Here is a 27,611-nt window from a genome sequence, read left to right as displayed (position 1 = left end):
TTTTTTTTTTGTAAATATTATTTTGGCTATTTTTTTTCTTTTCTATAATAAATTTATGCCAATTTATATTATTCGCCTCAACCTCAAAATCTCAAGTCCGGGCCTGCCCATTTCAAAATGCACACTACCATTAAACTAACACTACCAATATTCAAGCTCCGCAGCCAAGGGAGTGAATGTCATAGTTGGCCTGGATCTTGATTCGCAGGTGGATCAAATCTTATAGAAGGTGATTGTATGGACTGTTTGATGGGTCAGCACATGACTAACGCTTTGAAGGTTCTAGTGCAATGAATGCAGCCATATGTAGTCCTCTAAGCTGTTGATTAAGCCGGAGACTGTGAGAGGGAGGGGTCGTTGTGACCCGAATGGGGAGAGAGAGACTCTGTGAATATTTTTCTCGTCGGTGTGGCTATGACGCTAGGAGAGAGTGGCACATTATAATTTCATAATTGAGTTGAGCCCAAAAGTGTTATTTTACCTTTAAACGGTGTGAGTGAGAATTTTAATTTGTTGGTTGGGTAAATGAGAGTTTGTAAGGTAAAAATTGGGCTATGGGTCAAGACCTCTTACTTTAAGGGCACGTTTACTTACTTGGAATTGCAGGGAATGATTACATGGTAAAAATATTCCTGCGTTTACTAACACATAAATGAATCGAAATGATTCCGGGTAAAAGTATTTCTACGTTTACTAACACATAAAGGAATCAGAATGAGTGTAGGTTCCAAGGAATCGATTCCTGAATACTCAAGAATTTGATTACGAAGGGGGGAGATGAGTTTAGGAATCAACTCATCCGGAATTAATACCGATTCATTTATTCTCTCATTCCAATTGTTTCTGATTCATGATTATTTTCCATTCCAAGTAAGTAAACGTACCATAAATGTAATCAAATAGGTACTTAAACTCAGAAAAATAGGCCAAATAAGGTATTTCGATCACATTTATGTGAAATGTCTCTCAAGTATAAAGGCATATTTTTTTGGGCATATTTTTTTGAGTGCGGTTGTTGCCACCTTACTAACTATTTTGTTTACCCTACAAGTTTCTGATTTATTAAAATACTAAAATAATGTAATATGAAATTACAATAAAGGACAATAAGGACAATATCTACAGAATATGTACTTAAACTCCATTCTTAATATTTTCATTCATCGTTAAACTCAATAAAACTAATTCACTAAGACTTCATGAGATTGATTGAGAGAGACGAGGAGGAAGCCAGATAGAAAAAGAATTTGAGTTAAACTCTACACTGAAAAATGGTATTTTGGGTACTGCAAATAGGTGAACAAAGTAAACTTGAAATTAAAAAAAATATGTTTAGGGTAAGAAGAGAATGTAGGGTGAACAAAATAATTAGTAAGATGGCAATAGCTGCACCTTATTTTTTCTGAAAAGAGTATAATGACATATTTTTTAATTCTCATATTTTTCCATTACAATTTCTTTTTCACCGTCATATTAAATGTTTGAGAATTTTTTTTTGCCTCTTTCTTCTTTCTTCCTCCATCTTCATCTAGAAGTTCAACCAGAAACAAGGTGTTTCTGGACAAGAGCTTCTAACTTTTTGACTGACCAAAATATTCATGAACCTTTCTTATGAATTGTTTTTTTTTTTTTTTTGTAAATATTTAGAGAACTCAACTTTATCATGCATGTAATATTTTCTACCGTCCGAAAAATTGGTTGATTTGTCAATGCACGTCAAACTCAAACCCAGAAAACATTTGACCCAGATAATCTCTGCAGCTTTCCAAACCACCATGATTTGTTGATTTCACACAACTTGTAATTCTGCTTTTCTTTTCTTTGACCAAAAAAAAATAAAAATAGCATCGACCATATGCATATTATTTACACCCCACATTCTTGCCTTTCCCGAGAGCAAGTTCATCCAATTTCTTATGAAACCACTGTAACCCAAAGCACAAAGCCACTATATCCTTTCTCTGGTAAAAGCTCTTCTGCTATTTCGCTCCAAAGTTCCTCTCTTTTGATCTTCCTCCAAGACAACTCTGAGATTGGACTTCTTATATGTTATATGTAACTTCCTTTCAACGCTAGATTGTTGGGGTGAATGTACAATCACCATTTTCTTCAAACTTTTAGTGTGCTCGAGCAGATAGCTTGCTAATTCGATTCCATTAGACCCATTAGGAAGCTCTATGGTTACCTCCTCCAGTTGATGAACAAAAGCAAGGTCTAACAATTTCCAATATGCCACATTATATCCTGATGACTGACAAAGCAACAAGACAAAAAGAGAAGATCAACTGAAAATTTCCAAAATAAAAGCAGAAACTAATAACTTGCAGGATATAAATAACAGAAAACTAAGTAATTTATAACCACGATCTAACTGCACCAGAGTCTAGAAATAACAATTGCAAATATGTATACAGAACGAAAAACAGGGCTTTACTTACTTTAGATCCAAGGTGGATAAAGATTGGAAATGACTTTATGTACAAAGTACTCAAATTAGGAATTCCTTTCAAGCTAGAGACCATTGCCGGAACAACATCATCAAGCATGTACCCGACATGCATACACAGATGACGAACATTATCTAAAGGTGCTGGTCTGGATCCTTTCTGGAAAAGAGCCTGCAGTGCCATAAAGGAAAACAGTAAATAGAAAAAATAAAGGTACCCTAGAACCCTGTAAGAACAATAATGAACAATATATGCAATATATTACCAAAATCAGGTGGACTACTTATTAATAGGCCAAAAGTTGAAACCTATAACACATTTTTCAATTTACTCCTACACATTAGTATTCTTTTCGGACTAACTGCAACATAAATAAGAACTTCCATCCTAGGAAATCTGACCATTATAAATGAGATAAAAAAGTGCCATCAGATAGATTATGATATTCAACATACACATATGCCAGGAAAGGTTGTGACCACAATAAGAGCAATTGCAAAGCACTAGTTTTTGCCCCAAAAAATAAATAAAAACAAGTTTGAATAGTGTCTTTTACCTTTAGGATCTCCTCCCCTAAAATAAGAACTTTGACACTTCGTATACTGCTAATAAACTCAGATAGCATGTTAATGTCATTCCCTCCAGGTCTCAGACAAAGATCAGCTTTTTCTAAACGCCTCAATTCCCCAAGGTTTTGGTGAATCAAAGAATTCCCTTCCAACTTCAAATATCTAACTTCCGGAGCAGTAACATTCAACACCTTCTTGCAATTTTGAAATCCCCAGTCAATAACTAGGTCTACCAGTTTCTCGGCAGAGATGCTGAGAATCAGTGGATCCGACTGAAACGGATGCACAACACTAAATGACACTAAAGATGAACTTTCAATTGAGAGATGACTTATCCCCTCAATTCCTTCAAGTCGTAATTCCTTAATGCACTTGCAAGAGGATGAGATCCATCTGAAAAATCCCTCATCCACTACATGAATATTTTTCAGCTTCAAGCATTCAATATTAGCAAAACAAGCCGAGGAGGGTAATGTAAGGAACCTATACTTATACTTCATTTCCACAGACAACGACCTCAAAGTTGCACAACGTAAGATAGACTGAAACAAAAGTGGCAAATCAACTAAACCAAGCTCAAAATCAAGCCCCTCAACGTTACACCGCAATGCATTGCGAATCCATTCGATGATACGAGACTTCTCGAATCCGCAGAAGCTACGAAAACGAAAGGTTTGCAACTTCACATCCCCACGACGAATCATGAAACCATCCAAAGCATTCAACAGCGCTAACCTGTTGTCCAAGGCAGATAAACTCGTGTCGGAAAATCCTTCAAATTTTAATGTAGGAGTTGAGAGATGAAGTTGTCTGCATCTTTTGGACACAGAGCCAAAACGGGTAACGTCTGTTATAGTAAGGTGTGAGAGAATCTGATGAGCAACACCGTCTGGAAGATTGCTGAATCTATCAACCATGGTCTCAGCGCGAACTCCTTGACCTCGACAAGTTGGAGTTGCTATCAACTTTTGCTTATGATCCATGAGACAAAGATTTTTGGGTTTCTAAGAGGAGTGGGCTTGGATCAACATGTTCATTTCTACCCTGAACCAAATATAAGGACATACCCAGGAATGTAGAACGTACCTACTCCCTCATGCTTGCTCCATATCCTGGAATTTGATGGGTTGCAGAGCAGAGCACATAGAACCCTAATTTTGGTCAATTTGGGGGTTTCTGGGATTGAAAACGGTTCAATTCTTAAACGGTTCAGGTCGACGTTGAGAGAAATTATTTAGACTTGTTTCTTGGCCGGGTCGGGGTAACCGATTTACTGTGTAATAGTAAATTAATTTATGAGTAAAACCCACCACTAGGGTCAAAACTTTTCTCCACCGGACAAAATGATACCAAACTTTCAAAAGTGATCAAAATGATACCTAAATTTTTAAAAACAAATCAACTTGGTACCTAACTTTCAAAAGTGATCAAAATGATACCTCAGTTTAATTTTTTGTAATTTTTTGTTAAAATTGATCAAGTGTGGTGCAGTATTTTGTGGGGTTATAATAATATTTTACACAAAAAACTATTTTTCAATTATTTTTTATTTTACTTTGTTAATTCTCTTCTTCTTCTTCTATCTCTGCCTCTCTCTCTCTTCCCATTTTTCTTTGTTTATTTAGAAGTTGGGAAACATCCGAACTTTATTTGTTTCTATGATCGATGGTAGAATTGAAATTGAATGGAAGATTTTTTTTTAATTCTATAGAAGAAGAAGATTGGGTTATAGATGATTGATGGCCCTCTGACCACAAATCACTTCAATTTTTGTGCTTGATTTTGCATTTGATTTAACAAAGAAGTTAAAAAAAAAGGCTAAATACTGACTACTACGTAGTTTGAGTCCAAAATCAATTCAGTCCCTAAACTTCTAATTTCATCAAAAACACCCCTGCACTTTCAATTTTGATCTAATAGGTCCAATTTGTTAGTCTTCCGACAATTGAGTCATTTAACTTGTTTATATGGCCTATGTTTTATGATGTGGTGTTGAGGTGGCATGCATAGTCAATTTTGGAGTGAGTCCCACTATTAGAAATTTATCAAATAAATAGTTTTTCAACAAATAATCCAACTATAATATGAACCTATAACTGAATATTAATGAATTGGACCTATTAGATCAAAATTGAAAGTACAGGGGTGTTTTTGATAACAGAATATTAATGAATTGGACCTATTAGATCAAAATTGAAAGTACAGGGGTGTTTTTGATGAAATTAGAAGTTCAGGGACTAAATTGATTTTGGACCTAAACCACAGGGTAGTAACCAGTATTTAGCCCTAAAAAAAATAAACTGAGGTATCAAATTGATTTGTTTTTAAAACTTTAGGTATCATTTTGATCACTTTTGAAAGTTGGGTATCAAGTTGATTTGTTTTTAAAAATTTAGGTATCATTTTGATCACTTTTAAAAATTTAGGTATCATTTTGATCACTTTTGAAAGTTGGGTATCATTTTGTCCGGTGGAGAAAAGTTTTGACCCTAGTGGTGGGTTTTACTCTTAATTTATCTATAGTGTTCATATAAGTTTTACTGTTAGATTCCACTTATTCCCTAAAAACTTTAACTTATGCGCACACTACTGATTAATTTACAGTCCAACAATGACGGAAAATTCTTTCATGCGTCGGTATTGTAAGTGAATCAGCAAATCTCGGCCGTTGATATTTATAGACAATTTTTTTTTAATAACAAATAAATGTAATCAATGTTATCTAGTCGTATATTCATATTCGTGCAAGTGCAAGTTAGTGGACTGAATATTCACTAACCAATGAAAGGATCGAAAAATTTGCTCATGTGACCTATAAACTGGACCTCACAGAGTTATGCGGAATCAGTCAAATTGATTATATAGGTAAAAAAAAAAAATTCGACTTCGGAATCAATCATGCAAATTTTGGCTTCCGCTTCTCATTGTTGCTTACAACGAGTCTGGATGGTGGTTGGTCCTCGCATCGGATTGGTGTTCTTGGGCTAGGCTCAAGTTTTTTATTTCCTATTTCCTAGTTTTAGGTTTGGTTTTGTAGCTCCTCTTGCAGAATGTCCATTTTGTAGATCCTCTTGATTCTTACTTTAATTTATAAAAAAAAAAAAAAAAATTTGACATCATTAGTCAAGTATTTTCGATTGTTGTGACCGATTTTCACAATTAGAAAACAAAAAATCTATATTCATGTTGTTTGAACCCAAAAATAACATTTTTTCCCGACAAGGGAGACTCGAAGAAAACCGGGCCAATATCCGTGGCCTAAGCTATATATTTTCGACAAGTTCGAAATATATTATTTAGAGCCTAAATAAAGCCTACTTGAAGATCAAGCAATCTCAGAGCATATCGTGATATTCCTTAATTTATTATCAAATATTAGATAATTGTCTGCTTAAAGATTGCGCAAGAGGGGAGACGTGCAAGCTACACTCATATGACAATTAATATGGTGGACATGGACCAATTCAGGAAGGATTCAATTGTCCTATATATGCAAACAATGCACAAGATTCCCATGCAATGGACGTGAACAGTTGGGGAAGGAATCAACCACCTTAATTGCAATAATCAAGGAGTATATATGATTGCTAAGTGGTGGGCCAACTAAGGAAGATATACATACAAGCTGCATGAATCAAGGGTACGTGGGCTATATATATATATATAATTGCATGTCGCTAGATACAGAATCCTCGCGACGATATATTTGCAATTAATGCATATTCTACCGCATCCAAGAGGAAGATTACGTCCAGGATTCCAAGAGGCAATTAATCATTGCCTACATTCTAGCGGCGACAGAAGATAAGTTTTAATTATCAAAACTATTAAGAGTTTTGATTTGATTCAAAGGCCAATAACTGTGGCCTAAAATATAGTATTTCATTCCTATTAGGAAGGTGGATCTGCAGCCTATATATAGAGGCTGAAGCGATACAGAAAAGGAACAACTCTCAAATCAATTAATCTCTACGATTATCAAAGCCTCCCCGGAGCAACCCCTCTTACCGGTGACCACACTCCAGTCCCAGTCTCTTCAAGAGCCGACTGTCAGTGCCACCAAACCAACCCGGCGACCGTACTTCCAGTCCCAGTCTCCCCAGGAGCCGACTGCCAGTACTATTGCCACCGGTACTATCTCAACCAGCGAAGCAAGGGTAACACTCTTGCAACCCAGCGAAGCTAAAGTCACGTTTTAGCAAGCCCTGTGCTTCCTCCCAACTTCCCAGTGATTGCTCTGCTAATTAGTCTACAACATTAAGTATCGATTCGGTGAACGCAAAAGATCACAACCAAAGCCCTTACCCGTAAGGCAAGAAGTCCTTTTCCGAAAGGCATAGAAAAGAACCTTGTGACGAGGTTGGTGCTCTCCTCGTCCACAACGTTTGGTAAGAAGTCAGGTCAATGGACTCTCCCGACAACTGTACCCTACGGTGCTGGCACGCCCACGCAATCACAGCAGCAAAAGAGACTGTTTGCACCCGGCTGGTTTTTGGAGCCAAATACATGTGACCTTGTTTTCGTTCAAGTCCCTCAATTTTGGTTTGATAATTTTTTAGCTCTCTTTGCCTCTAAACAAATGTTCCGCCTACGCAATGAGAATTTTGAGAGAAACATCCAAGATCACTAGGAAGATGTTGGATGTGCAATTTGTCTAAAACAGAGAACCTTCATATGTATCTTCAATGATCTGAGTTTATTGCCTTGATATCTTAGGGCATCTCCAACCCTAGTGTCAAAAGCCATTTTGACTTTTCCAATCCCAGTCCAGCATCTCAAACTCAATAAAAAAAAAAGGGAGTCAAAATGACCCCGGAGTCAAAGGCTTAGTCATTTTGACTAAGTTTTGTAGAACGAAAGCCAAAATGGAGAAGAACGAAGAGGAAGTGGGCACCATGATCCATTGAGATTATACTATGGCTTTTGATTAAAAGTGGTTAGAGATGCAAAATCTGAATATATAGTAATAATACTAGGGGTGTCAAATTCATGAAAGCCTAATATTTAAGCTACTTGGTTGAACATGACTCCAAATTCTCTCTCTCTCTCTCTCTCTCTCTCTCTTTTCCCTATCTCCTTTCCTTGATCCAGTCTCTCCTTTTCGTCCTGTGCTTATAATAACTTGTTTCAGTGAGGTTAATTGTGTAGTGACTGCTGTCCTACCCTTGGGGTGAGTTACTATATGCGATTTCAATCGTATTGTTAATCCTACTCGAGCACTTCCATTAAAAAAAAGGGAGAAAGAAACTGGAATGCCAAAACAGCTTCATTAAAGAACCAGACAGTCAAGCCACATGCTAGCGAGAGAAAGTAAAAGAAGTAACAATAAAATAGTACATCTCAGGTTTTTGAACAAATTAAAGCCGGACAGACAGTTGCTAGCTCTTGTTTATCCCAATAGAGGAACCCTTGTAATGTACTACTTCAGGACTTTCTCCAGTAACATCTCTGGAGTCGGAAAAGGAAAATCATAGTTATCCTTTATTTGACAATCTTCTTCTTCTAATTTGCTCTGCAATTCCTCTTCTTTGATCTTCCTGAAAGACAACTCTGACATTGGAAATCTTTTTTCTTTTTAGCAACTTCCTTTCGAAATAAGATTGCTCGGGTGAATGAACAATCACCATTTTCTTCAAACTCTGAGCATAATCTAGTATATTCCATGCTAACTCGATTCCATTAGACCCATTAGGAAGCTCTATGCTTACCTCCTCAAGTTTATTAACAAAAGCAAGGTTTAGCAATTTCCAATATGCCGCATTATATCTGGATGACTGCCAAGGCAAGAAGATAAAAGACAAGATCAAACAAAACTTTTAAAAATAATACCAAGAGACTAATAATTTGTAAAAATAAGGGAACAAAAACCAAGTCATTTATAATCCATGATCAATATGCAGGGCATTCCAGAAATAGCTGTTGAAAAAATGTATTACGGGATTGGAAACAACGATAGGACTTCACTTACATTAGTTCTAGGGCAGTATTCTACTGGGTCAGTATTTATGTTCAATGTACTCAAATTAGGCAATCCTTTCAAAAGAGAGACCATGGCCGGGACTAGGTCATCACAGAAGTACCCAACATGAAGCTGCAGTTGACGAACATTATCTAAAGGTGCTGTCATGGAACCTTTCTCGAACAAAGCCTGCAATGTTATAAAGGAAAACGCTAAATAGAAAAACGCTAAATAGAAAAACACAAAGGGAACCCAGAACCCTGAGGAACAATGTTATATGCAATACATTACTGAAATACAGTGGAATAGCCACTAATGGGCCAAAAGTTGAAACCTATCTCATTTTACTCCTTATACATTAGTATTCTTTTTGGACTGACTAACAACATTAATAAGAATTTTCATTCTAGGTAACCTGACGTCCTGACCATTATTAATCAGAAAAAAAAAAAAAAAAAAAAAAACCAACATATAGTTGTAAGAGCAAGTTCACCCGTTGAACTTGACTACGAAAGTGACCATTCTTGACATGTTGTGAACAGTATCTGACTGGTCAAGCTCAATAGTGAAAATACAAGGCAAAAAAGCAGTGAATAGTCTTGACCGGTCAAGCTCAACGGGTGAACTTGCTCTAAGTCAACTCTAAGATTTACGATATGCAGATGCTAGGAACGGTTATAACAGAAATAATACCACTTGTAAATTATTAAGCTTTACGGGAAAAGAATAAATAAGTAAAAGTTTGAAGTGACGTCTCTTACATTTATGGTATTTAAGGTATCTCCCTTCATAATAAGAGCTTGGACCCTGCATATGCTGCTAAGAAACTCAGATAGAAAGTCATTCCCTCCAGGTCTCAGATAAAGCTCAGCTTGTTCTAGAAGCTTAAATTCACCAAAATTTTGGTGAATCAACAATTTCCCTGTCCATTTCATATATCTAACTTTCGGAGCAAATATATTTAACTTTTGGCAACCATAAAATCCCCAATTAATAACTAGATCTTCCAGATTGTCAGCAGAAATGCTAAGATGGAAGGGGTCCATCTGTAGGCGATAGTGATACACAAAACTAAACGATGGCAAAGATGAACTTTCAATGCTGAGATGTTTTATTCCCTAAATTTCTTCAAGATGTAATTTCTTAATGGATTTGCAAGTAGACGAGATCCATTTGAAAAACCCCTCATCCACTAACTCAATGTTTTTCAACTTCAAGCATTCAATATTAGAGAAACAAGCCGAGGAGGGTAATGTTAGGGACACGTAATTATACTCCATTCCCACTGATAAAGACTTCAAAGATCCACAAAGCAAGATAGACTGAAACAGCCGAGTCAAAGAAACCATACAGAGGTCAAGGTCAAGCACTTCAACGTTACACCTTAATGCATTGTCAATCCAATTGATGATTCTAGGGTTAGCATCTGCGCAGAAGGTAAGAAAACGATAGGTGCTACAAGAACGAAAGGTGTTACGAAAGGTGTGTATCTTATCATCCCCACGACGAATCATAAAACTATCCAAAGCATTCAACAACCAAGACCTCTTATCCAATGCGGATAAACTCGCCCTCGAAAATCCTTCAAATTTCAATGTGGGAGTTGACAGATGAAGTCATCCGCATCTTTTGGACACACAACCAAAACGAGCGACTTCTGGTATGGTAAGAAAGGAGAGAATGTGATGGGCAACTCCGTCTGGAAGATCACTGAATCTGTCTACCTCACAACAACTTGGAGTTGCCATTAACTTTTGCTTCTTGTCCATTAAACTAAATTTTGGGTCTTTCTTTCTAGGTTTCTAACACTAACACTAGTTCGCTTCAACTGTTCTTGGAGAAGAGAATCAAATACTCAAAAATCGATCATATTCAATTCTACTCTGAACCAAAGTAAGGACATAATCGGAAGACTAAAACGTACCCTCCATCTTGGTTGCTCCAGTTCCTGGAATTTTTGATGGGTTGCAGTACCCTCGTAATGCCATTGAACCCTAAGTTTGGTTCATTTGGGGATTTCTGCGTTTCGTTTTGGGCTTTGTTAATTCTTAATATCTTATGCTTGTACAGAAACGGTTCGGATCTAAACCGTCCCATATACCATATCTTTAAATTGGGCCTTGTGGGCTTGACCCAAAAATGGGTGAGAACAGTAAAGTGGGACCATCAAGGGGTACTTCCCTCCCTCCCTCTGTATTTGTATCGACTTTTTTACATAAATTTTTTTTTTTTCCAAATGGTTTTAAACCTGTAAATGTATTAATGTAGAGAATTAATGCATGCATAAAAGTAAATATGTTCGAGAAACAAAGTTATGGGGTAGAAAAAAAGGCGCAGCCCAACAAAAAACAACCACTGAAAATAGAAAAGCCGAACTAAAAGATTAAAGAAGAAAAACATTTGCGTGGCCTTTACTCTTGAAAGACCAAAACCAAAACACGAATGAAAAACAGATTACAACTTTACAACACAGGGATTGCACTGACCGCGGCAATCCTTCCTAGACTGACTCACTAGGCTGTGTGTAATCACTCCTTGCTAATTGTTTATACAAGTGATACACTTTGAAATCCCAGCTATGAAACAAGCTATGAACGCAGCAAGTTCTTCTTGGAGATTTCACCTTTGAAGCTTGTAATACCCAAATGACCTCATGGGATGCAAGAGATGAATATGCATGAATGAATGAATGAATGAATGAATGGTTTGTTGTTTTTCAAATTGTTTTCAACATGGAACAAGACACTTTGAAAAACAGAAAACCAAAGAGATAATTCTTTAACAACAAAGGGACTGAAAAACACAAGTGTTTTCAATACTCAAGAATGAATAGAGAACCCATATATATATAGGAGGAAGAGGAAGGACAGTTCACTCAAAGAACGCTTAAGCTCAATTGGAGTAGGTAAACTCATACTCTTAATTTCATATTGCACATGTAAACCCATGCTCCTAATTTCAATTGGGAACACCAATTCTAGAAGTCAAACACTCCAACTCCTTAATCAAAACTGACACCCGAATGAAACCCATGAAAAACCATTGACTTTGTGAAAGAGATGCCATGTATGAGCTCACCTAAGTCATGATGAAGAGGGGTATTCTTTTGATCTTCAAGATTGAAGCTTGATATTGGACAAGACAACAAGCTAAGATGGGATTGGAAAGCACGATAGCAAGGCAACAAACTGAGATGGGGTAGCAAGTTGCAATTGAACTAATCTTCAAACTTGGTCTTGGTCTTCGACAGTAAGGCAGCCCCCAAAGAGGAGAAGAAGCAAGTTGCAATTGAACTATCATGCTAAGATGGGGAAGTTGACAGCAAACTGATCTTCAAGATGGTTTTTCGACAGCAAGACAACCACAAAGAGAAGTAATTGTAATTAAACAATTATTGTCTTGGGATTTGACCTCATCACACGTTGGGCTTAATGAATAAACACACGACTTGGGCTTCTTCAAACTTGGGCTTCTTAATGAGTAGTGTTTTGTTAAAAGAGGGAATGCCAATTATAACTTATACTAACACAATGTTAGCATTCGAAATCATCTTGCTTTGAGTTAACTCGCTTGCATTATAAGATTGTTGGGGTGAATGCACAATCACCATGTTCTTTAAATTTTGTGGTTGCTCGAGTATATACCGTGCGAACTCGATTCCATTAGATCCGTTGGAAAGCTCTATGGTTAAATCTTCAAGTTGATTAACAAAAGCAAGGTCTTGCAACTTCCAATATGTAGCATTAAAGCCTGAAGACTGGGGCAAAAAGAGAAGATATCATGGAAAAGGTTAAGGTATAGTTTTTATCTGCATGTGATTAATTAATAAGGACCAGATCCAGAAATAACAATTGGAAAGATGTATATATGAAGAGGAAGTCATAGAGAAAGAGTGAGAAATTTTACTTTGGATGCAGGGTAGATGGACAATAGGTAAGACTTCATTTGCAAAGTACGCAAATTAGGCCTTCCTTTAAAGAGAGAGACCATCGCCGGAACTAGGTTATCAGTGAAGTACTCCACATGTATACACATATGAAGAAAATGATCAAAGGGTGCTGGCATGGTTCCTTCGCTGAATAGAGCCTGCAAGGTTATAAAGCAAAAAACAAAATTGTAAAAGTGAAGTGACCTTGTAAGGCGGTAAAGGGCGGTAATAAAAACCTACATGCACAGACCAAGATCGATCACCGCTGACTTAGCCTAGTCTTAACTTGGTTACCAATTTCACCCACCACTTGGACTAAGGGCGTTTCAGAATGTTATTATTTATGTAAAGTACAATGTATTGATTCATAGATTTATTAATTACAACATACATAAGAGCTTTCATTCTAGCTAATGTGACCAACAGATGTCAGAATAGTAAGTACGTCCATACCTTCAAGGTTTGTCCTTCTAGGATAAGAACTTTAACCCTGCGTATACTACATAGAAACTCAGTTGCGACATTGTAAAAGTCACCTATATGTACATCACGATCCAGCAAAAGCTCAACATTTTCTAAGCACATCAGTTGCCCTAGATTTTGGTGAATCAAAAAAATCCCCCCCCTTCATTTTAGATACTTGAGATTTGGAGCAAAAATATTCAAGGAATCTAAGCTAGAAAATCGCCAGAAAAGAACTAGCTTTACCAGTTTCTCAGCTGAGATGCTAAGATGGAAATGGTTGGTGTTCTTAAAGATTTACACTATTCTTAAAGATTTACCCTAAATGCAACTCAATTCTTAATATTGCGTGAAAAAGGGTTTGATAAAAAAAGTTACTTTTCTCACTATCATAAATGGTAAGGAATCTCCAGAAAATTGTGTGAAACTATTAGATATTAATTAGCTTGAAAGATGTTCTCCTTATGTTTATTGTAAGTTGGGGTTCAAGTATCATGTCCACCCTATATATTCTACAGTTTCATTAATAATCAAAGTTTAAGAATAGCTTTATTGGCCCTCTTTAAAAAAAATAATAATAACAATAATAATAAAAAAAACAAGGCTTGAGGGCAGCTGCATCAGCCCTTTATTCAAAAAAAAAAAAAAAAAAACAGCTTGAAAGTGCACTTAAATTCCCCTGAACACCAAATCTCTTTCTCTCATTTGATCAAATGTTATCTATGTGTCCAAAAAAGTGAAGATAAATAAAAAATTTGAAGAAGCAAAGAGTTAGAACAGAAAAAGAAGAGGACAACCCAAGGGACTTGGTCTAGCGGAAACCTGGCTAGACTTGCAAGTTGGGCGAATGCGAGTTGGATACTCAAAGAGGTCTAGCGTTCGATCATCCTCTTGTGAAAAACACCTCATAAGGAGAGCTTTATCCAAATTATGTCTCAGCTCGGAGTGGTAGCACACTGTGAGGGCTATTTTGTGTTTTGAACCTTTGCAGCAGGGCCCTCTTGATTAAGCGAGACTAGGCCCGAAATTGATCAAAGGTTGAACCTAAGAACAACTTCGTTGTGACTAGCTGGATGGTAACAGCAGCTTTTTGGCTTGAAGATACCAGCAACGATTGGCCCAGGTGATAACAGCAGCAACTGGAATTAATTCAAATGGAACTTATAGGTGGATGTGGTGTGGGAGCTAGATGCATGAGAGTTTAGCAGAGAGGGAGAATTCCAGCAATGGCATGATTTCTGGATTTTGGGTTAAGGTTGGTTGGGAAGAATTGATGGCTAGGGATTCAGAGATAAAGCTTAATCTCTTGCTTGATGTTTCTGGGCTGTTGTGGCTTGGTTTCCTACGGCAATGGACTCGCCCTTTATAGCGGTGATAGACGGGGAGGATTTGCGCCAAGAACCAGAGGCTTTGAAAGGGTATTCTCAGTTTTGATGGGATCATTCTAAAACTTTCAGCTTTTGTTTTCCCCATGAAATCAAAAGAGTGAAAGCTTGCTTTGGCTAAGTGGGTAAAGACCGGTGGCGCGGGTATAGGACGGTGATGGGGATCCCAGATTTCGTGCTGCTGTGATTTTGGAGAGATCCCCTTGATTTGTGCTATTGTAAATTGTGATCACAAAAATCTAAGGATTATTGGAAATTGAGATAGGATTTCGGAGGATGAGAGTTGGGAAGCTTTTGTATAGACTTGGGGTTCTTACCAGAAATGGGTGGAGTAGTAATCCCAGCAACAACTTGATGGAACAACGTTCCTGATTTGGGGAAGACGACTCCAACGATTTTTTGGGCTACCGGTTCTAGTGTAGTGGACTTTGGGTAGGGGAATGACTCTAGTGGGCTCTAAGTCTTGTTGGGCTTGCTTTCATCTCTCTACTAGCCCATGTTAAGATTTTGGTCCATCAAGCATGAATTTTGGTTCCCAAGTCCAAAATTATCGATGGGCCTTATCGTAACAATGGGCCTCACAGGATCCGTTACCTTCCACACCACATCCCGCCGTATAAGCCCCAAACGTAGCTTGGGTCTACGCGTATTGCATGGTAAATAAGCGTGTTAGCTCCTTTGAAAATGCATGTCAATCGTTTGAGAATTTGGGCTTCTCGTATAGCTTGCTAAATAGAGAGCTTCCTTTTGACGTGAAATGGGCTTGCTTGAAGGCCCAATTAGGTTACGAGGTTGATGACTTGCCCTCTTCGCTTATCACTCATAGAATTTGAACTTGTGGAAATTTGGGTGTCATCACACTTTATCACCATTTTTGTAAGTAAAAAAAAAAAAGATTAAATTCAGTTTAGTCCCTTCAACTTTAGGGCTAAAATCAGTTTGGTCCCTCTTTCTGAGAATTAATCACGATGGTTTTTATACTCTCAAATGACATCACTGAGTCTAAAATTTGAATATGGGTCCAAAAATGACGTCACATGCTGAGTTGGAGCCTACATAAGGTCCCACTTTTCAGCATTTGACCCTTCAAGAAGGGTAAAATGGACATTTTGCCTTTGAACCTCCTTCTTCTTCTTCAATTCGATCAAAACCAGTCAATCAATTCGATAAAATGTCGGCCTCCTCCTCCTTTTTCAATTCAATCCCCAGACCCGAATATAATCCAGCTAAAAGCCGCCAAAATCTGAGTATTTGTAAGTGGCCACCGCCACTACCCACTCCATTAACCCGATTGTCCACCTAATCCAGATCCTCCCCTATACTTTCCTCCGACCGCCTCGCCTCCCCTCAGTTTTTCTTCTAATCACACTCCTCTCTTTTCTCTCTACACCTACAATTTCGACCGACCACCCCAATACAGAGCACGACCGCCACCGCCCCACTCCAAACCCTCCTCAACCTCATTAACTTCCAAAAAAATCCCATACTCTCCTCAACCTCATCAACTTCCAACAAAATCTCATACCCATGATATCAAACTGAGCTCAACCTAGACAAAATCCAATTTTTCAAACTGCTCCTAATCACATGCAGATATTTGGGATTCAATCCAAAACCCTAAAACAAGAATTGAAGTAAATAGGAATGAAGGAGGGAGGATCATGCAATCTTATTGGTGAGAGTACCGGCGACGATCATGCAATCGAACTGGCGTGGGCTGGGTCAAAAAATGATTCCGAAGCGGTCCAAATCATAGCGGGCAGCTCTGGTATGCATCATCTCGACAGCGCAGCAAGCGAGGCTGAAGGTCATGGACCAGATGGAGCCGCACTGGGCCCAGTTCATCAGATCGTCGACCTTGGAGATCACGAACTCCGCAGCCTTAGAAAGGAGGTGGCGGAAGAGTAGAAAGAAGGGGTGGTGTGGAGGGAAAGGGCACGCTGTGCGCCGAGCTATAGAGGCACGCGCGGGACTCGAGTTAGCAGAGCCATGGAAGAGAGAGAGAGAGAGAGAGAGAGAGAGAGAGAGAAAAGCAAGAAACATAAGTTGTGAGCTGTATCTACTAGCGATGTTTGTCTATAAGAGCGACAAGGTCTCGTACACCACTGCTGGGATTTGATTTTGATTTTTAATTTTTGGGATGTGAATTTTGGTTGAGTTCATGGTAGAGGTGAAGAGAGAGAGATGAGCTCTTGGCTTTTGGGGCTTTAATTAGGGTTTGGGTTCAAAGTGAAATTGGGAAAGGAGTATGGGGTCAAAGGCTGAGAGTCAAATGTAATAAGGGGTAGTTTGGACATTTCGTCCAAATTGAGGGTCAAATGTTGAAAAGTGGGCCCTCATATTGGCTTCAACTCAGCAAGTGACTTCATTTTTAGATCCATATCTAAATTTTAGACTCGGGTGATGTCATAATTACATATAAGTGCATCTTTGATTGTTTTTTTAGCCATAAGGCCACCAACTAGTTTTTTCCCTCATAAGGCCACTAGACTAAAAAAGGTGTTATATTTTGGATATGAAAAACCAACATATTTACATAAATGTCACTAGAGTACAAAATCAACAATTATTCTCTCTCTCCTCTCCGGCGAGGTCGCCGACCAACTCCGGCGGGTCTCCGGCCGACCTCCGGCGAACTCCGGCCGACCTCCGGCCAACTTCCGGCCGACCTCCGACCAACTTCAGGCGGATCTCCGGCGAACTCCGGCGACCACAAAAGCTACTGTCACTGACACCAAAAGCTACTGTGGCTAGCAACAAAAACTACTCTTATGAGATTTCTAGTCACCTCCGGCGAGGTCACAAAAGCTACTATCACTAGCAACAAAAGCTACTGTCACTAGTAACAAAAGCTACTCTAGTGAGATTTCCGGCAACCTCCGGCGAGATAACAAAAGCTACTATCACCAACAGCAAAAGCTACTCCTTACCCAAAAAATCTCTGCTCCTCAAAACGAAAAGCTACTATCCTCACAAACAAAAGATACTGTCACCGATACCGAAAACTACTCTAATCAGCAACAAATGCTACTCTCACCAACACCAGAAAATTACTCTCACCAACACCAAAAACTACTTTTACCAACAACAAAAGTTATTGTCACTAACACCAACGAGCTACTCTCACTAACATTACAGAGCTACTAACATAGGTACAAAAAGCTACGATCACTATGATGGAACACCACTAAAATAGTTACAGAGAGCTACTGATTTGAAAAAAAAAATCTATTGACATTAGCTTGAAAATATACTAACATAGACATATAAAGTTACTATCACGATATTGAAATGCTACTAGAACAATTATACGGAGCTACTAACTTGAAATAATGAAAATGAAAATAGAAGCTATTGACATCATGCTGAAAAAATACTAACATAGATATAGAAAGATACTATCACTATGTTGAAAAGCCGCTATAACAGTTATAGAGAGTTACTAACTGCAACAAATAACATACAAGAAATGGTTCATTATTCATCAATCAAAATACATCACAACACCATCAGAAAACAGAATTCAACCACAAAACCATCCCCCCATCACACAAGAGCACAACTCTCTTTCTCTCCCTTGCAAAATTCCACAACAAATGAATTCAAACAAATCCAAGCCCATTTATTCCAATAAATCACAATCAAATCAAACCAAACTAAACAAATTCTAATCATGCCGTCTAATTAATTCCAACAAAAATACCAGAAGGATTTGGTCTCAACCTCAATAAGTAAACCAAATACAATGACAATAATGAATGGAATTGAAAAGCTTATCACATTTCTTGGCCGGCGGTGTCCCAAATCTGGGCCTTGACAATCTAATCATCGACATGGATGCTCCGGGTGGCAAACTCGACACCGATGGTGGACTTAGACTCGAGGTTGAACTCATTGCGCATGAACCTGGACAACAAATCGGATTTGCCGATACCGGCATGGCCGATCAAGATGACCTTGAAGTGGTAGTCGTTGTCTGACCTGTAGGCCATGTCGAAGAGCTGGAGCGACTTTCCGGTTGGAGATGAAGAGGTCGCGGGCCTTGTCCTCGTCGCCGGAGAATCAGTGCTCATTTAGGTTTCCGATGCAGGTGAGGTGGAGGAAGAGGCGATGGTGGCGGTGGAGGAAGGGTGTTGCCGGAGCCGAGCTAGATGTGAGGAAAGGAGCTGCCGGAGCCGAGGCTCGTGAGGTGTCTCAAGTCGAAATTGGAGATCTGAGTGAATCGGAGATGAGTAGAGAATCGTCTCCAGTGAGAGAATCGGAAAGAATCGGAGATGAGTAGAGAATCAGAGAGATCTGAGTTGGACTCCAGTGAGGTAGCTCCGATCAGAGCTTCTTCGTCGACGTCGTCGTCTTCAGGCATCGCGGCGCCGTTTCGAGGTTTTGTAAGCTTGGAATCTCACCAGATCAGAGGCAGTGGTCATCGGAATCGGGGCGGGGGGTGGCTGGGCTTTGATCGGGTTTGTGTTGTGGTTCAATTGATGGTGACGGTGATGAGAGATGATGGCCGGAATTGATTCTTTCTGGTGATTGCAGAGGGAAGAGAAGAAGAAGAGATCGGGGAGAGAGAGAGAGAGAGAGAGAGGAGAAGGAATGAATTTCTATTCATTTTGGCCGGATGATTATGGAGTTAGTGGAATGGTAAAATTGTCAGGTTGAAAATAATTTAAAGCCACAAGTGGCCTTATGTGTACAAGAAAACATTGGTGGCCTTATAGCTAATTTAAGTTTCAAATTAACACTTGTGTGTAATTTTCTATAGAGAATATCGTGATTAATTCTCAGAAAGATGGATTAAATTGATTTTAGCCCTAAAGTTGAAGGGACTAAACTCAATTTTTTCTAAAAAAAAAAAAAAAACAAAAGGATAGATAACGGAATCGAATCTATCTCACCGAGACACTCAGCTTCCGTCAATATCAAAGTTACAGATTCTTAACCTTAGCCACAAATCCAAAGCAGAACGAAGTCATATGCATCTGAAAATTTCAGGCTGAAACGCAACTGTGTTGTCCACGTGCACCGCACACATTGCTTACTAGACCCGGCAAAGCCGCACACACTTGTTTACCCTAAAATTTCCTTTTAAATTAAATTAATTGTTTATTTTCCTTTTTAAATTAATTATTTTTTATTCCGAGACCAGAGAGAGACAAAACCCCAACGAATAATTGCCGAGCGCAACCCGCCAAACCCAACACCCTCCTATTTCTCCCACACAGCACGCGTTTTCTCCTTCTCTTCTCTTCAGTCTTCACTATGGACGAGGACGACTCCTCCACCGCCCTCCCTGCTCCGCCGCGCCTGGTGGGCCCACTCCACCCCTCATGGAAGCTCCGCCGCCGCAACTCCATCTCCACCTCCGTCGTCGTCCCCACCAAGCTCAGCCACCTCTCCACCACTCCCACCAATAATATGCCCCCCCACAGCTGCAGCTTCCCAACCCAAAACGGCGCCGTGACGCCGCGCCATCGGCCGCCGCAGCTCGACCTGGAGTTTCTCTCCCTCAAGAGCTCCGAGTCCTACACCTCCCTCAAGGACCTCCTTCCCTCCTCCTCCTTCGCCGCCGTCCAGTCCCCGACGCCCAACTCCGCCACCAACTCCGGCTACGAGATCTCCATCCGCAACCGCCTCGTCAAGCAGGCCGCCTGGGCCTACCTCCAGCCCATGTCCTCCACCTGCGGCCCCTCCGGCCCACACTTGCTCCACCGCCTCTGGCTCAAGTGCACCCCCTGCCTCTCCTTCCTCACCCACCGCCTCCTCCCCTTTCTCTCCCGAACCCTCCATCGCTTACTCCCCTGCTTCCAACTCTCCTAACATTTTCTCCTTTTTTTTTTTTTTTTTTCTTCTTCTTCGTTTTTGTGTGTGTGTATATATTTTGAGCATAGAATGGAATGAAATTTGCCGAGTTGAGCTTAGAATGGAATGAATTTGAATTTGAATTATGTATTTGAATATTCTGAGACACAGTGTTCTCAATCCATATTCAAAGATTTTTTTTCTATTTTTCTTTGTTACAATATATCTCTAGTCTCTACCAATCCAATCAATCATCTTTTGAAGCGCCTGAAGCACCATTCGGCTTTGTGCTTGCAGCGGAGCCATTCGACTGACCATTCACCGGCTGCAAGGTTGGTTCAATCAATTAACACATACATACATGAATTTCAATACCCAAAAGTGAAATTGTAATGCAATGATTGTAATGTTACCTCAGCTGTGGCTTTGGTCATTTTCGATGATTGAGCAGCCATGTAATTTAGGAATTGGAAGAAAGCTGTCTGCCCATATTGGGCGAAGTTTTGCCAGTAGAAAGCGGTCAGATCCCATGCCCTTGCTCTCATCTCCAGTATTTTCCGGTCAATGTCTGTTTCATGCTTTGATACATAAGGCCTCAACAGGGTCTTGTATATGTACCCAGTTCCCTACATAATCAAATGGTACTAGTCAGAATTTATCCAAATTTTCTCGAGCCAATCTGGACTATTGATCGTGTCGATTCTTGTTCGAATGTAAGGTCCAAACGGTTTAAGTAAAGGTCTATTTTTTTCTTACCCTGGTTTTTGGATACCAAAGATAGATGAAAATGGCAACCTTTGCCTCACCATACATGGGCAACCTTCAAAAATCAAAGAGAGTTTTTCATAAGCAGCATACAGATCAAAATGAAAATGGAGCATGTTATCATGGACTTTGAGAGTTGGTTTTACCATGCAACGAATACATCTCCAAGCCTTTCAAGAACTGTTAGCGCAGCCACAATAATCCTGCAACAGTAACATGAAGGTTATTTTATTACACTGTTTGGATGTCAAGGAAATTACATATATTTTGAGACCAAAACTATGACTTTCCCACTTTCATTTCTTTTCTTAATTAAATTCTATCATCATTGACCATTTTAATTTTTAAGTAAAAGACCAGGGAGGCATTCCATTCAATGAAATATACTTCTGCGAAAGTTCCAAAAATGTGTTTTAAATTGGTGATACGTTCACATCGATAGCGACACTAATGTATACATACATTAATCACATGCATAGTGAGGTAATAGACCAATTATAAAAGAATTCATTTCTGGATTAGAGTTAAAAAGTCTCGTGAACTACTCTCATCGCATACAGAGCATAAAGCAACTGTCCAATTCAAAAAAGTTACTGTATAGCCAAGCCTTTCGGATTAGCCTCGTAATGAAATTAAATTAGGATATGTCAACGAATTATTCTTTCATTGGATACAAAATATCGAAGTATGTTGAGGCAAAAAATCAATTGAGAATGATAATTACGTGATTAATACATCAAAGGTTATCCTTTTTTTTTTTTGAACGGGGATCCTCTTTATTCTCTAATGTTACAAAAACCAAATTACAAGACTTGTTCTATGTGCACCCAACATAATGAATGATAAGACATGATTTCACGTACCAGTATTGACACCAAAACCGAAGTTCTTCAATCTCAACTCTGTTCTTCTCCACGATTTTGTAACACTCAAATGCAGGGTATGCATACCCAAAAGACATTCTGCAGACAAATATCCAACAAAATCAATCAATCAATCAATCCAAAAAGGAAATTAAAGGGTAAAGTTGAATACCAAAAACAACCCAATTTTGATTCATGTTAGAACAAAACTCACATGAGACATCTGGTAAGCAAGCTCCCCAACATCTTGAATACCCTACAACACGAAACAACGATATTAATGCTCTAATCCCAGTTGGAAAACCCAGAAAAATCAGAAACAAAAGAAGATAGATTAATATTTACCTCTGCTCCTGAGAAGAAAGAATCGGAATCGAACAACAACTCAGAATGCCCCACTTGATGGTTTGGAATTACAAACAAGAAAAGCGATTCCTGAGAAGAAATGGGGCAATGGGGTTTGATCTCCGATTCTTTGGAGGAGCAGAGTTTTAAGGGGAGAGAGGGAAGCAAGAATAATGAGATAAATTCGCAGAGAGGAGGAGGAGTTTGAGATGGGAAGAAATTGGCAAATCTATTCCCCCTAATTCTCTTTAACTAGGATTCTATTTATAATATGTACATGAAGTTGTTTGGATTCTATTTATAAATTTGTGATTGTTCTATATTTATACAGTTGAGAGAGAGATGAACAAGGATTGGATAAAAAAAAAAAAAAGGATTTCTTGCAATAGACGCCTCCTCCTCCTTATACGAATTCTTCTCGGGATGCTTCAATGACGGATTCACCGTTGGGGCAGTTATGTTTTCTCGAGGGGTAGTTTCGTCATTTCGTCTAGCCACCCAGGAGTCTCGTGTCACGACCAAAGGGTATGAGCTATGGTCTATGTATGGAAATGGTGGTTTCTTCCTTCAAATTTTTACTTGAGAAAAATACAGTAAGGGAGGATTCAGTGCACCGACATAAATGAATGGGTAGATTATATTAAATACACTCTTAGGTTATTAATAAAAATATTAAATATATTTATCAATGGTTGAGATTATCTTATAAGTGTTGGGTCATTTACACCGTCGGTGCATAAAATAATTTTCACTCTTATATTTTTCTGTTTAATCTGTTTCATTAGAACATTTAATTAGATGGTGTACACTATGTTTTTTTTTTTGGGTCGGTTTGTTTCCGTCGATAATAGAATTTTCGATTATAATATGTTAGTTTTATTACTTTTATAAGTTTGAGAAACACTTATCGTCTTATCCCATAATTGTTGTTTAATCAAGCAATCTTATTCGCTAATTTTCATGATAAAACAAACAAGTCTCCAAGAACAGTAACTTAAGCAGAAAACACTTTCTCTTTAGTTAATTATCAGATTCTCCAGATGGATTGAGGGCGTATTTGGCAATTAAAATCTGGTTGACTACCATCTTTTAAAAGTGGATTATGTTATAGAATACAACATTCTAAGCAAAAGGTGATTAGCCTCATGAGAATTGGTCAGTTTCAACTGGGTTTATTCGGTTCAACCATATGCAAAGAGAAAAACATTCCCTGCTTCAGAAAAGATTCCATTCCATGTTCGTTGGCTTTCTCATCTTTCATCTTCTTTTTTCTTTTTAACTAAAAAGAAAAATGCAACCGCTCTAAATTCTCACATGCTACATAGTACATAGTCATGAATTAAAGTGAGATAAACGTTAGCAAAATTGACATTGCATGAGAGAAACACGTACGTCCATTTTTTAGCAACGATTAATAATGTCGAAAAATGATTACAATTTAAACATTAATTACTAAACAAGCATTTAAAGTTACGAAATTCAAACCACAATAACCAAGATTCATTCAAAAGATGGAGAACACAAGAATGGAATATGTTATTGAGCAACTCCAACAGCTTCCCTATAATTTCTGTATTATAGGGAAGCAAAAGTCAAAGCTTTAACCTCTTTTTCTTCTCCAACTCCAACAGATTCCCTATTTTACAACAATCTCTAAAATCTCCATATTCTTCCTTAAAATTTTAGAGTTTGCTGTAAATATAGGGAATTTGGTTTTCTCTTTCCTCACTTTCCCTAAAATAGGGATAGTTATATGGAATCTGTTGGAGCAAAAGAGGTTTATTTTTCACTAAAGTAGAGAAAAATCAAAATATAGGGAATCTGTTGGAGTTGGAACAACTCCAACAGCTTCCCTATAATTTCTGTAAAGTTTTAGTCTTTTTTTCTTCTCCAACTCCAACAGATTCCCTATTTTACAACAATCTCTAAAATCTCCATATTCTTTCTTAAAATTTTAGAGTTTGCTGTAAATATAAGGAATTTGGTTTTCTCTTTCCTCACTTTCCCTAAAATAGGGATAATTATAGGGAATCTGTTGGAGCAAAAGAGGCTTATTTTTCCCTAAAGTAGAGAAAAATCAAAATATAGGGAATCTGTTGGAGTTGCTCTTAGGGAGTAAACTTATTGACCGGGTCAAGTTAATGGAATGTTTCCTTTGTAGAATTGATGAAATTTGTTACGGGATACATGATGTCCTTGAAGTTTGACGGTCAACAAGACAACAGCCAATCATAAGAAAATGAACATGCTTGGAACCAAGTTTATAATCACCATTCACCAGTAGTGAACGGATTACGTAATACGTATTGGAAAGTATTATGGTACGGTTAACGACTCAAGAATAAATTAAATATAATCTATGGAAATCATTAGTTGTAACTAAGTGAGTTTTAGCTTAACGTCATTTATAGTTCTGGGCTCGATTCCTCTGCATAATCCACACTGATAATCGAGTCGACTGAGACAAAATAGGAAAAAAATATTGTTGATTGTACGTAGTTGTATGAAGCAAGAAGCAATCTATTGTGAATGTATACTAGAAAGATTCCCTGCACTATGCAGCGGGATTTGTTATTGTTACATATCATTAGTAAATAGTAGCTTAGTCTCTAGAGTTCAAATCTCCATCCTCATTTTTTTGCTTTGGCTTCGGTATAATGGCCATTGGAGCAAGGATTGCAGTAGATGCTAAATGCTTGACCTCTTTATGATGTACTTACAGTAGTACGTAGAAACAACATTTCATCTACAAAAACCACATTCCCAAAAGTCCAATAATACTAAAGCTAACAACATTTTTACATGCATGAAAATCAATACTTTCCAATAGTAGTCTCTTCAAGTTCTTCACAATTTCAGCAAGTACAACATCCCAAAGGTTTCTTATATGTGAAAAGGAAAGGAAACATGTCTCAAAACAGAACTAATAATCTATCCTATTATTAAGAGAAGAGAGCTTACTCTCCAAAAATGAATTTCTTTACCAATTTAACCCGAATGGGGTCAAAATGCAACGCGAGGAAGAAGAAGGAAACAAAAGGGGGAAATCAGATAATCGAACTACACCTACAAACGATCATTTTCATATGAAATGCAACTTATCATCCAGAAAAGGAAACACAAATGTTCATTGACATTTCTTATATCACTAATCACAGATAAATATTGAATCCACAGAAGACAATTCTCATTAGCATATCAAAGAACAAACAACTTTATTTGTTACTGTCAAGAAAATAAAAACATAAAATTTTATATGCACAATATACATCGCATAAATACTGCACCTGTCGCAGTGGAACATGTTCAAGTTAAACTTGAACTGAATGAGATGATTATGATACTCATGGAAATAGAATCTAACTATTACCTGCGCTTGAACTGTATATATCACACAATGATAGCACCAAAATGTAATGTATGATAAACAACAAAAGCAATGCTTTTGTTTTGACATGTCTAATGACAGGGCCGGTCCTGATATTTTGGAGGCCTGAGACGAATAATTAAAATGTGGCCTCACATAAAAAAATATATATAATCGAACAAATTATATATATATATATATATATAAATTATACCCCGACATTAATAGTAATTTAAAAAAAAAGGTGTTTAATTCTAAAATAATTTTTCTGTTAGAAGTTGAAAAAATAAAAAAAAGAACAAAATATATTTAACTACAAAAGAAACCAATGAAAAACAAAGGGCAAATACATTAGTATTCAATTCCAAAATATTCTTTCCATAGAAGCTGGAAAAAGAAGGAACAAAAAACGTTTTATTACAAAGAAACTAATTGAGAAAGAAAAAAAAAAGACAAAAAAAAGAGGCCACTGTGTTTCGAACCTTGGTGCTGCAAACAATAGTAGATTTATGTTGCCGCTGCACTAGCACGGCTACATAGGGGAATATGGGGAAAGAACTATATATAATTATACAACATATATATGTAAAATTAAAAAAAAAAAATTGGCTGAGGCCCATCGGAGAGTGGTGGCCTGAGGCGGCTGCCTCAAGCAGCAGCCCTCAGGGCCGGCCTTGTCTAATGATGTAACATATCCAGCATGAATCCAAAACTATATCCCAGTTTTCACCGTAACCTAGATAAACATCCCTCATGCTAACCAAGTTGCATGTTATGAATGCAAGCGTCACTTTAGATTTTCATAGGCATATATTTGAACATAGTAAATAGTTTGCTACCGAATATGTAGATTGCTTGCACATAACACAACTATTGACAAAAACTAATCCCAACTTTGGCAGAGGATTTGTGCATATATTCGTCAAGCTACAGAAATCACATTTCCCAAAAGTTTTATTCTTACTCTAGGAAGTTGATCAATACATGACACATGCCATTCAAACTTTCTACCTAAAAATTTGATAAGACTATTAGTTTTGTAACATCGACACTAAATCTAATTGAGAATCTAGAAATTTACTTATGAAGAATCCTATCTGAAATTGTTATCAACAATACGTTAATACCATATCGATATCTCATCCAAAACGTACACCTTAAACAAGTTAATTTTTATCTCAAATATAAATTTTAGTCTAAATTAAAATATTATTATAATAAAATAAAATCTTAAATTTGAAAAACATATTTCTTTTTATATAAAGTCATAAATTTATTCAAAAAAAAATCAAAAAATATTTCCGATTAAAACAAAAGGCAAATTATAAAATATTTGAAAAGGCTAAATTTTAGCTCTATCTTATTTGAATAAAGAACAATATTTTTTGGGACTAAATTATAGTCCGGCCGAAAATAACTCTCTTCGATCTACTAGAGAATGAGGCTTTCTAATGAAGACCACTAAGGCCATCTCCAATAAAAGAGGGCTATATTAGGGCCAGGGCAATAATTTAAGTATTTTATAGTTTTAAATTATATTTTAATTTAGACTAAAAAATAATTTTTGAGACAAAAATTAATTTTTTTAAGGTGTATGTTTGGATGAGGTATCTATGTGGTATTTTTTATAACATTTTCATATAGGTGTTTTTGTTCTCGAATTTGTGCGAAAAGGTATTTTTGCCATCGAGATTTACAACTCTCAAAATTTCTAACATTCGG

The 27,611-nt window shown here is 37.7% G+C and overlaps 4 protein-coding genes across 4 annotated transcripts; 1 reads left to right on the top strand and 3 right to left on the bottom strand.

Annotated features, from left to right (window-relative positions):
• Positions 1-1,370: 1,370 nt before the first annotated feature.
• On the bottom strand, positions 1,371-4,232 carry LOC133721292 (F-box/FBD/LRR-repeat protein At5g22660-like). The gene is made up of 3 exons (XM_062147866.1): positions 3,004-4,232; positions 2,439-2,618; positions 1,371-2,251 (listed from the first exon to the last, which is right to left on the bottom strand). Exons 1-3 carry the CDS (start codon positions 3,997-3,999, stop codon positions 1,949-1,951), a joined length of 1,479 nt encoding a protein of 492 aa, XP_062003850.1. The 5' UTR covers positions 4,000-4,232; the 3' UTR covers positions 1,371-1,948.
• Positions 4,233-8,485: 4,253 nt separating this feature from the next.
• On the bottom strand, positions 8,486-10,049 carry LOC133723867 (uncharacterized). Its single transcript, XM_062150739.1, has 3 exons — positions 9,737-10,049; positions 8,985-9,164; positions 8,486-8,790 (listed from the first exon to the last, which is right to left on the bottom strand). The coding sequence occupies exons 1-3, from the start codon at positions 10,019-10,021 to the stop codon at positions 8,491-8,493; spliced, it is 765 nt and encodes a 254-aa protein (XP_062006723.1). The 5' UTR covers positions 10,022-10,049; the 3' UTR covers positions 8,486-8,490.
• A 9,635-nt stretch (positions 10,050-19,684) lies between these two features.
• LOC133723505 (uncharacterized) lies at positions 19,685-20,695 on the top strand. Its single transcript, XM_062150352.1, has one exon. It carries the CDS (start codon positions 20,010-20,012, stop codon positions 20,565-20,567), a length of 558 nt encoding a protein of 185 aa, XP_062006336.1. The 5' UTR covers positions 19,685-20,009; the 3' UTR covers positions 20,568-20,695.
• Positions 20,672-22,779, bottom strand: LOC133723507 (HVA22-like protein i). The gene is made up of 7 exons (XM_062150353.1): positions 22,523-22,779; positions 22,392-22,433; positions 22,178-22,276; positions 21,461-21,517; positions 21,306-21,369; positions 20,963-21,175; positions 20,672-20,874 (listed from the first exon to the last, which is right to left on the bottom strand). Exons 2-7 carry the CDS (start codon positions 22,421-22,423, stop codon positions 20,797-20,799), a joined length of 543 nt encoding a protein of 180 aa, XP_062006337.1. The 5' UTR covers positions 22,424-22,433; positions 22,523-22,779; the 3' UTR covers positions 20,672-20,796.
• Positions 22,780-27,611: the final 4,832 nt, after the last annotated feature.

This window comes from Rosa rugosa, chromosome 7 (genome assembly GCF_958449725.1).
Source record: "Rosa rugosa chromosome 7, drRosRugo1.1, whole genome shotgun sequence".
Taxonomy (NCBI): Eukaryota; Viridiplantae; Streptophyta; class Magnoliopsida; order Rosales; family Rosaceae; genus Rosa; species Rosa rugosa.
Note: the sequence above shows the minus strand (reverse complement) of the source record. Positions and strands in the feature narration are given on the sequence as shown.